The sequence below is a fragment of the Saccostrea cucullata genome, unplaced genomic scaffold (assembly GCF_032062105.1).
Source record: "Saccostrea cucullata isolate Sc308-1 unplaced genomic scaffold, CSIRO_AGI_Scuc_v1 ctg643, whole genome shotgun sequence".
NCBI lineage: Eukaryota > Metazoa > Mollusca > Bivalvia > Ostreida > Ostreidae > Saccostrea > Saccostrea cuccullata.
In genome coordinates, this window is record NW_026918996.1 from 47016 (window position 1) to 58785 (window position 11770).

The 11770-nt window shown below is 36.0% G+C and overlaps 2 protein-coding genes across 2 annotated transcripts; one reads left to right on the forward strand and one right to left on the reverse strand.

The window, feature by feature from the left end:
• Positions 1 to 514: 514 nt before the first annotated feature.
• Positions 515 to 8568, reverse strand: LOC134276866 (vacuolar-sorting protein SNF8-like). Its single transcript, XM_062759153.1, has 8 exons — positions 8455 to 8568; positions 6356 to 6406; positions 5706 to 5844; positions 4321 to 4425; positions 3698 to 3770; positions 2914 to 3055; positions 1010 to 1084; positions 515 to 703 (listed from the first exon to the last, which is right to left on the reverse strand). The coding sequence occupies exons 1-8, from the start codon at positions 8506 to 8508 to the stop codon at positions 599 to 601; spliced, it is 744 nt and encodes a 247-aa protein (XP_062615137.1). The 5' UTR covers positions 8509 to 8568; the 3' UTR covers positions 515 to 598.
• A 429-nt stretch (positions 8569 to 8997) lies between these two features.
• LOC134276956 (activating signal cointegrator 1 complex subunit 2-like) lies at positions 8998 to 11348 on the forward strand. Its single transcript, XM_062759240.1, has one exon. It carries the CDS (start codon positions 9037 to 9039, stop codon positions 11284 to 11286), a length of 2250 nt encoding a protein of 749 aa, XP_062615224.1. The 5' UTR covers positions 8998 to 9036; the 3' UTR covers positions 11287 to 11348.
• The last annotated feature ends 422 nt before the right edge of the window (positions 11349 to 11770 follow it).

The following is an 11770-nucleotide window of genomic DNA, read 5'->3' on the forward strand; positions in this document are numbered from 1 at the left end:
GACGAGCTCACTTTTGATCTCAGACCTCTATTAATTCCTTTGGAAAAAGTGAGCCCGAGATCAAAAGTGATTTGAATTTTATCCTTACTTCCTAGAGACAAACCTTTGATTCTGAACTTCTAATCAATAATTGATTAAAACAAGAGACACACATGAGTATGAAACTTTACCAGTCAACCACAAGCCCATCAATAAATGTATAAATCAACAAAATTAACTAACCTATAAGAGAGCAATCTGTAATTTTTCGGTTGTCTTTATTTTAAGTTTTTTCAACACATATAATGTTGATACAATTAACATTGTGAATAAAACAATTTCATAACATTAGAAACTTTATTGTGTATACTGTAACATATAAAGCTTTCAAACTGAAAAAAATGTTGAAAGTTTAGTCATCCTCTGAAGATTTTATAGGACTGTACCACACTTCAGTTATATTCTGTTACAAATAAAAGAACTGCAGATAGATCTTCAATTCACAGAAATAAATAAAGTAAAACAGATTCTCTTCTGACAAACTCTGCACACAATGCACCAAACATGTACAAGATACAAGTTAATATTTATAATATTTGTCTAAGACTGCAAAATGGTGTCATGTGACAGAGGAGATTTCTGGGAAGAAACTCGGAAACCAGTATTGTCTGCCGTCCGAGGCTTGGTCATCTACCCAAGCCAGGCCTTCCTTCACCATGTACTCCTAAAACACAGACAGATCATACATAAAATCACGATAATATTGATAATCAATTGATTTCATTGATATTGATTGATGATAATTGTTCATGGGGACCTCATGGATTCCAGGGGTCATCCATAACCACGAATTAGGTATATCCCCACAAAAAATAATTTGATCAATGGTTTATTGCATTTTTCGTAGATGTGAGCTACCCACATAATTATTTCCCAATGGATGAGTAAAACTTAAGCTGCTAACAAACATTGATCCTTTGAATTAAAATCATTCTATAGAAAACTTGTATTTATTTATTTTTTTTCATACCAAGGCTCTGGAAGCACGTTCCTCTTCCCACTTCAAAGAAGACATCAGAGATTTCTTGGACACAAATCCCTCATTCTACAAAGACCAAAAAAAGAACATATTAAGGAATATGATAGAGAACAGAAAGAACATAACATCAAATCTTATTTCATGCATTTTCTCGACATTTTCATTATAAATAAAAAAAAACTAGAACTGTCCAATACGGACAAATACCCCTGCTGTGTTTTTACAGAGTAGGTGCCAATTCACAAATATTTTATGGATCTATTAAGAGGTGTTCACTATTGTCTTAAAACAAATCGGGTGAAAATATAATTGCATGCTCATTAATTTTTCAATTTATGAATCTAAGGTGCAACCAAATAAAACATCAATACTAATACACTGTAACAGTTTTTTTTTTAAATTTCATTAAAAAAAGAAATTGCAATTATTTGTCATGCTACTCTGAAAAATAATTGTTGAAAAAAGAAATATTATACAGAATCAAATTAATCTTTCTAACTTTATATCAAATTCATTTTAAAAATAATAAAGTGCCCAACACAGCATGATACTCCAGTCAAATATTGTTCATTCAATTAATATAAACAGTTTAGAGTGTGAGGAGATCATGGCAACCTTCAAAAGGATTTCCATAGTTTTTTTTATTCCTTTTGATATTTGTTTTCACATCTCCTGTGGTGTAAGCATTAATTATAACAAATAATCATCAAATGGTTGCATTTTAGCTTGACAAATGCTCCTCCCCCACAAACAAACACATATGCATATACCTTTCATGTGGGACATGATGCTCTGAAATTTGTCACTTGATATTTTAATTTTTTTAAAAAAATATATTAATTTAACTAAGTAGTATTAAAAACTTAATCTATAACAAATTGATTTTAGAAATAGAAGGCTGGCCATCAAATGACATATGCTACTTAAACTGACCAGCAGTTCCTCTGTCTAATTCCTAAAGGACCTTAATCACAGATAACAGCTAACAGAAATGATTGAGACAGCTAGCTTTCCTACATTGAACTCATTAATTAATCTTTGACTGGATGCATGTCCACTGATAAATGCCAAGGGATGCAATTTTCTGTTATCAAAATTCTCCTTGACCAGTGCTTGAGAATTATACCCTTGGGAGAGGTAGATTATCTCTTATAAAATAACATTTGATATGGATTGCTGTAAAGTATATAATGAAAAAATATTTTCTTAATTTAACATTTTTTAAACAGGGATACAGAAACACTCTTACATTTTTGGGATTGTGTAATTCAGTAGTAAAAGACAGGTTTCTTTTTAAAATTTCACTTAAATTAAGGTCACAGTGACCTTAATATAGGTCGTGACACACCTTCTACCCAAGATGCATAAACTGTCCAAGTTTGATGATTGTCAGTCTAATAGTTTTCTAGTTATGAGCCAAACAAGAAATAAAATAAAAAAGAAAAAACACCTGTAAAATGCAGAAAAATTACCCAATCATAATGAAAATACCAGGTGCACAACTTCATATGGTGAATAATAAGTGTACAAATTTTCAGACAAATCCATCCAATAGTTTCTGAGAAACGGTCCGGACAAAATCTTGACTACAGATGGACGGACAGACAGACGGACATGCTGATTCCAATATACCCCCCTAAACTTCGTTTGCGGGGGTATAAAAATTAATCATGCTGCTCTGTACAAGAGAGAATGGCTATGAACTCCATATGAAACAACATTTGGTTTGATTTATAGAGGAAGGTATCTTTCTCCATATTCTTCATTGGGGGATCCAGCAGGGGAGGGGGGATTCCGGGGGTTTGAGCCCCCCTTATTTTTTGCTGAGTGGAGAGAGATGTATTGCTGGATCTGTCCCTGGACTTTGACATTTTATAAAACATTCACTTAAATACCTGAGCTTCTTGCAGTAGTTTGGTGTGGTCCATAGTTAGCTCCCCTGGTACACTCTGTACCATATAACTCTTCCCTAGGGCTATCACCGTGAATCCATTACCCAGAATCTTCAGTTTCTTTATTGCACGCAGGAGATCATCTCTGTAACACACAGAATAACATAAAAAGTTTGTCATTTACAGTTAAACCTATTACCTTGAAATCTAAGGGTCCATGAAAAATTTCTACATATAAAAGGATATTGTGGTTAGCACTTTAAATACTGTATGTGTACTTAAAAAAAAAGCGGGCTTCATATTTTAGCAGCTTTAGCGCAGTAAGCGATGCGCTAATTCATGAATACCGCTAAGAAATCATTTATAAATAAAATATATGGTGGTTAGTATTTAGCGCTAATTCATGAATGTGCCAACAACTCAATATCCACTGATTTCGCTAAAATTTGAATTCGCCAATTTATGTACAGGTACAGTATACCATATTGTGGGTTTCTTTAGAAGGTATAAAGCTTAGTGTTTTTCCATCTCAAAAGGTATGCCAATAATTTTTAAAAAAAAATTTCTGCAATATTGTAAAAAGAAAATGTCAAAGTCATCCAGTTCACATCTCCCTTACAAACAGTGAAAACACACTTTTCACGATGGGCACATAATTCCGCAGAATAATATTTTCTGTTCAATCCACATGAAGAAAATTGCATGGACGGACAGACAAATGAGATCTTTAAATGTCCCTCATTTTTGCCAAATAATGGGCAATAAAACTGATAAGAACAGTACTCACATACTAATGGGCTGACTTTTCTTTCCCCTGGAGGCCGTCACTTTGTCCCTTAGTTCCTCTATACTGATTAATCCTGTTACAGCAAAGTCAATTAAAGTCAATCCAGTACTCACATTGAATTGTGGTAATTTTAAATAATGTATACAGTATTTTCGCCCCTATTTTATTTTCACCCCTTTGTCCTTGTCACTAGTGGGCGAATTTAATACAGGGCGAATTCAAAGAACATATTAATATAAATTCTTAAATAAAACTGTGACTGGGTGAATTTAAAATGGGGCAAAAATGTTAGCAAGTGTAAAAGGGCGAAAATAACACGGAACGAAAATAACCCTGTATACAGTATTGTTGAGGTCACATGGGAAAATAGGTACAACATTTACAGATTTTCTTACAAAATCATGAAGTTTAAACACGAGGTAAAAGGACCAAAATGCCTATCTGAATCATCTTTCTGACAGATAAATATGTTGATAAACAAAATCTCTTCTAGCTTACCCATAACTTTTTTAAACATAATACTTTCAGCAATATTTGTTTAATTGTTGAGGCTTGAAGTCAAGCTTATGAATTAAAGCCATATTTTTGAAGGCAAATGTAACCATAAGTCCCCCGTTATTTACCTCCATTCCTGTGGTTGGTTGCCATACACACTTCAATAATCTGTACTCCCAACTCATAGTAAAAATCTCCCACTCCCAACATCTCAGCCCAGAACCCTTTACTGGCTAGAAGAGAAAAGAAATCAATAACAACAATACATTGTAGTAAAAGTCTCCTATAACAACACAGCCCAGAACCCTTTACTGGCTACAGAGGAAAACAAACCAATAACAACAATAAAATTAGGATCCATATTCCACATTTTTTTCATTGGATACTGTGAAATCACTAATTTTCATGGGGGTTTAATTTTTGCTGTTTTCGAGGTATGAAGAGACCCACGAATTGATGTCCACCATGAAATGTACATTTTCAAATGCACGACTACTAAAAAGTTCTTCATCCACGAAATCAGATCCCCACGAACCAACATTTTTTCCTCAAACCATGAAAATTTGACCCCACGAAAATATGTGATTTTACAGTATATATTGCAATCTCATCATAAGTAGGGAAAGTCTACAATGCACATATTTTCACAATTAAATGTGCTAAATGTGCTAGTGGATTAAAATTCTAATTTTGATTAGATTGACTGACACAGATTTTCCATATCTGCTTGATATCAAGATACAAAGACACGTACATGCCAGTGGATCCACTCCTACAGATACCTACATGCCAGTGGATCCACTCCTATACTGCTACAGATACCTACATGCCAGTGGATCCACTCCTATACTGCTACAGATACCTACATGCCAGTGGATCCACTCCTATACTGCTACAGATACCTACATGCCAGTGGATCCACCCCTATACTGCTACAGATATCTACATGCCAGTAGACCTACCCCTATACTGCTCCAGATATCTACATGCCAGTAGACCTACCCCTATACTGCTACAGATATCTACATGCCAGTGGATCCACCCCTATACTGCTACAGATATCTACATGCCAGTGGATCCACCCCTATACTGCTACAAATATCTACATGCCAGTGGATCCACTCCTATACTACTACAGATACCTACATGCCAGTGGATCCACCCCTATACTGCTACAGATACCTACATTCCAGTGGATCCACTCCTATACTGCTACAGATACCTACATTCCAGTGGATCCACTCCAGACCTATATTGCTACAGATACCTACATTCCAGTGGATCCACTCCTATACTGCTACAGATACCTACATGCCAGTGGATCCACCCCTATACTGATTCAGATACCTACATGCCAGTGGATCCACTCCTATTCTGCTACAGATATACCTACATGCCAGTGGATCCACTCCTATACTGCTACAGATACCTACATGCCAGTGGATCCACCCCTATAATGCTACAGATACCTACATGCCAGTGGATCCACCCCTATACTGCTACAGATACCTACATGCCAGTGGATCCACTCCTATGGAAGCACACATCTCTTGGAAGTTGACTCTGAACTGGGGGTCCTTTTTAATGTCATCTTTGTGTTTAGCAGCAAAGTCTTCTAGGTTCACCTTGAACATTTCCATCTGCTTGGCCATCTGTGTGTTGTTTAAAAAGTGTTAAACTTTTTCTTATGTTCGCAATACATGTATTACTTGTGTATATATTATTGTGATATTTCATCTAGAGGCACAATGATGCTACAAAAAATGTGTCAGAGATCTTGAAACCAAAAAGCTATGTTACATGTTATCAACATCCCCTTATCCTTTTCATTGACTTCATTCTCTCTGTCTTGAGGTATTTTCTCAATCAATGGTAAAAATGATTTTATACCTCCTTTTTGCATATATTAAAATACAGCTCTTTTGGTCTTTTAAAAACAAAATTTTATGCCTAGCTGGTTCAGGAATCATCAAAATTAATACACTATAAATCATCAAATACACAATAAAAATTTTGTGCATATTTTTAAAATACTTTTGAAATTTACATGTAACAAGTTTAATGCTCATGAGGCAAGTGCTTTTAAAATCTAATATTTCAAATTGGTACATTTAATGCAGGGTGCTTTTCATACTGGTCTGCAACAGGGGGCACTACTCTTACCTCAGCCAGCTGACTTTGTTCCAGTTCATTGCCTTTGTTTTTGTAACGAGCCTGAAATGAAATATGGATGTAAACATGTACATGTAAGTCTAGTTTGGTCTATTCCGTAATCAAGCCCTGCTTGGGCGCCAATTGAATTTCAGCATTTTTTATGACCATTTATAGTGCATAAAGTAGCAAAGTAAAACCATATTTCTCATATACAGAAACAGTTTCCTTTAAATTTTCAGTTTTTTATGAAGGAAAATATATTTGAGGTTTTTATTATTGTAAGGGGAATATTTTACGCATCAAAAGGGGAAAATTAGATCTTTAGGGGAAATTTTCTCTAAGGGAAAAACACTGAATATTGGTATTAAATATGCCCTAGATTAATCCCTGAATGCATGTGAAATTTTACATTTCAAGGTGGTCATGAATACAAGACCAAAGGTCTCTGCATACCTTAAAAACAAAGAAAATTAACCCCCACCAAAACCTGTAATTTCACAGAATAATTAAAGATACTTTACAGATAAATTATTATACTTTAGGCCATAATAAATAAATAGCTAGATTCTCATCCAAATTTTTTTAAAAATTGAGGCGGACGGGCGGCTTTTATTTCATATTTTTCATTTTTTCAATTTTGCAGATTTTTTATTGACCTGATCAATCGGTGTAATATCTACAAAACCCGAATAAAAGTCATAGTAAAGGTTCAATTATCTCTTACTTCACATCATCACCAATCTTTTTCAACCAATGACCCTTGTTTAAAATATATACGCATGTATTACAACAATTACTATCTTTTCAGCTGTCAAAATCATGTTGACTTTCGCAGGATTTAAAATGAAAGTAGAATGGTAGATGAATACTGATCCCGATCAGAATTAAGACGAAGAAATACAAAAATTAAAAAAATCGAGGCGGGGGTATAAAATCGGGGCGGGCGGGGATGAGAATCTGAGAATATTATTTTTTTGGCCTTATTATTATCATATTATGTAATGGATTGTGCTGTGGATATCGGCCTGGCTAGCTCATTCGATTAGTAGAGCACCTGACTGGTGATGCTGGAGTACCGGGTTCGATTCCCGGTCCAGCCATACATTTTCTCCTTTCCTGTTGAAGATTTGGTGCCATGACCAGGATGAGCCTGAGTTGGGATCTCTGGGGGACCAAAGACCTTTAAGGAGGGAGGAATGTGGCGGTCAACCAGGTTCTATCGCTGGTTGCCAGAAAGCTCAGTTGGTAGAGCACCTGACTGGAGATTCAGGGGGCCCCCGGTTTGAATCCCGGTCTGGTCTGCTGCATCGTCGCAAACCACGGCCAAAAATATATCCTCCTCAAAGAGTATACCAGGTCCAGTTCAATGACTATTTCTACCTATGTAGCTATTAATAGCTATGTAGGTATTTAAAGCTACCCAAAGTAGCTATTTTTACCTACTTTCTGCTTTATTTGCATTTTGTGACCAAATGCAGTAATGGTGCAACATGGTAAGCACAAAATTTCTTGATACAGTCACACTGATGATGGATATGACAAAAATTTGTCCAAAAAATGATTACTTCGAATATTATCAATTTTGCAAAGAGACTAATGTAAAATTGCCGATTCAGGAAGTAATAACTTTTTGGCCAAAATTTTGTCGTATTCATCATTAGTGTGACTGTATAAAAAAAATGGTATTCACCATGTTGTGCCGTTTGGTCTTTTGATCGCAAAATCCAGAAAATATAAAAAGTAGGTAAAAATAGCTACTTTGGGTAGGTTTAAATACCTAGGTAGCTATTAATAGCTACGTAGGTAGAAATAGTCTTTGGACTGGACCTGTATACCTGTGAAACATTAATTTAATAACCAACAATAGCATGCATGTTTTTTTTCTTTTTCCACAGTCCTGACATTTTGCTGTGGAAAATACCAACCTCTTTACTATCCTTTCTACGCAGGTAGTAAGGTACCCCTTTATTAAGAATGATGTTGACCAGACATTGACACTGTCAATATTTTATTACCCCCTTTTCTCTTTTCCCAGTCAGTGACTCCCTTTTCTTTACCATGTTTACCTCTCATCCTACAATAAGTTTTATACAGATTCTGTAAATTACCTCCGCAAGAGATTTGTTTTTCGCTGCAGCAACTCCAACACCTCGTTTTCTCATCCTTTTTCTAAAAGTGACATAAAGAAATAGTAAAAGAAGAACCAAACATGAATAAACTCTTTTAAGACGGAATATTAACACTTTTAACCTGTTTTATCCGTCCGAATGCAGCAAGCTTGAAGAAAATAAAGATTTATATCATTACTTTGTAAAATATTCTTTTTACAATATCTACCAAAAGAAAAAATGTTTCGATAAGCAATATTGCACAAAAATAAAGCGAAACATACCAGTGCGAACTATTCGTAAACACGAAAAATCCAGGTACGCATTAATAAAACGGTCTCTACTCAACTCGTTTCTTTGTTGACTCACACCGATTGCTTTCTAAAACTTTCTGCACTCTGAAGATGTCAGTTACATTCTGTTAAACGCTAAAATAATTATTTTTAAATTTCATTTTCACTAAGATAGAAATATGAACAATTAATTACTTTTAAACCAAAAATGTAATAAAAATAAACATATTGTCCACAGCACTTTTTCCCGAGGGACGATTTGATCCAATCCCCCCATTGCACCACAAAAATGTCTGCTCGTGGACTGTCAAGGAGAGAAGAAAAAGGGAAACAATACCCAAGACTGGATCCAAATCAAACAGAAGACATACGATTTCTTAGCTACTTTCCTCCACCCACGGGCAAGTCAGACAGCGGACAGTTAGAAGAATGGGGAGACAGAGTGCGTTTCATCGTTGAAGATCTGCACAAACTTCTGCAACTAAGTCATGAGAAGTTTTGGTGTCAGGCAGTGTTTGACGGCTCCCTTCATAATTTGGTAGAATCCTATTTGAAGAATGCCCCAAGAAGCCATGATATGATACCATTAAGTAATCTGTCTGAGGATTTCCAAGAACAACATGCTGAGCTTCACAAATTGGTCTTCATGACGTGCCTCAGGCTTGCAACTCACAAAGAAGATAAAGAGCACTCCATAGCACCATCTGTATTTGGAGAGATCATCTATGAGAATTACATCTTTGATGTTCCAAAATTGTTTGACTTGTGCGTATTGTATGCTGAAAATGGACAGATTTTGTCCAAAATGATAGAAAATATATTTAACCAGCAGCCGAAATACAATGAAGACCTAAGTTGTGCAATTCCAACGATTTTCCACGTATTGCAAGAGATGAGAAAGAAATGTGGCATGCCTCTACCATCTTCAGCGGGAAGCGAATCACCAAAGAAGACAAGTTTAATTGGTACAGAAGAGATCACTGCAGAAACTTTAAGTACACCAGAGCTACAGGATCTTGTCTTTTATCTGGCAGATATTGGAAGAACGCTTTCTAGCTTTTTAGAGGTCTACCCGCCAGCATCATATATTTTTCATGAAGAAGGTTTCATAAGCCAAATTTCGGAGGCATATGATTTGGTCCCAGCTTTGTTGGCAGTTATAAAAAACAGGGAATTTGAGACCTACACACAAAAGAAGCTGTTGCGCCAAAAATTGGCACAAGCCAAGAAGTTCTTGATGTTATCTGTTCATTTGATTATAACACACTGCTTTTTAAACCCCATTCTTGAAAACAGTGGTTCTGCAGATGAACACATTGAGGGATTCATTCAGACACTCTCTGGCTTGCTTAATGAACGACGGTTCCTGGCTGACTTTGAAAGTTGTCATCCTTTTCAAGACTATGCAGACATTTTAACCCAGTGTCCATGTGATGTTGATGAAAAAAGGATCCAGTACATTCAAGAGGCTTTTAGCTCTGCCTTTGCCACCTATGGAAAGAGGAAGAAACCCACTGGTGCAACCACAAGGGGTGGGAGAACCTCACCCGATGGATCCCCAGGGCCAATGGAAGAAGACATTAGTGGTGGCGCTGTACCCTCCCCTGCCCCGCCGGCAAATAATAATAGTTATGATGATATGGGAGCTTGTGCCCCAAGGAAAACAGGGGTAGAGTTGGACTCCTTGATAGCAGCCGTAAAAGATTTGTTACCGGATTTAGGAGAAGGATTTATAGAGCTGTGTTTAGAAGAGTATGGATATGACATAGAGAAAGTTATCAATTCTGTCCTTGAAGACAAACTGCCTCCTTCACTGGAAGATTTAGATAGAAGCATGGTTAGACAGCAATATGAACAGTCTGAAGATGTGGTGATTTCACAGAGAGCTAATATATTTGATCACGATGAATTTGATGTATTCAGCAGGGACAAGGTGGACTTGACCAAGGTTTATAAAGGGAAGAAAGGGAAGACAGACGCTGTGGACCTGGATAAAAATGACGCGGCTGAATTGAATCCGAAATTGGCTGAAAAGTATGGATACCAGGTGATAGAAGTAGAGGACGAGCTGTATGATGATGAATATGATGACACTTACGATACGATTAATGTCGGCGCCGATGATGCAGATTCCGCGGATGAATTAACTCAAAGAAGGCAGTTTACGGTTCCAAGAGTTCTACAGAAAAAACAAGACGTTGAATCAGATAGTGATGAAAGCGCAGAGGAAACGGTTGAAGAAAATCCTGTGAAAGACGAGTTTGTTCCTAATCCAGCTTTAATTCGACAGAGAGCTGAGGAGAGAGCTCAGTGGAAAGCTCAACGAAGGACGCAAGGTCAGAGGTCAAACTTCAAAGGTCAACAAGAGGATAAAGAGAAAAAATATGATGTCAAAGGTGAAGCAAAGGGCAAAGGCCAGTCAGATGATGTATTGAAAAACAGAGCATGGAAAGAAAAGCATAAGTCCAGCCGAGCTAATCATAATCGGAAATATTATTCAGACAAGAAGAGAATGGGATTTGGGGGGCCACCAAAATGATTCCTTAATACAACTGTTTTGTGCAATTTTTGAGAAATACTTATTAAAACTTGAAAATTTAATATTTTAAACTTTGTGATCTTTTTGCAGTATAGTATATAGCTTTAATTACTACAAGGGAATGACACTCCAAGTGAATTTATGATTTAAGAGAATGACTAAGTTAGTGTATCGGTAAAAACATATTTAGAGGCCTTGATGATCGGATGAGAATCCTAATCATTCAGCAATCTTCTAATGTGGCCTGACAGCCACAATAGTGAGGATTTTTTCTGCATACGTCAATTGAATAAGTAAATTTAGAGAATTTTCCCCTACTTCAAGGTCTAATTGGTTGAATTTAATGTTGTAAATTAACTTTAGAATGTATAAAAGTTACGTTTTAAAAACATGTTAACAAAATTGGAAGAGCGAAAGCATTAATTTGTGGGTTATTAAATTTTTTTTATTTGTTTGCAAATTGCTCTACTATAGATGTAACTGA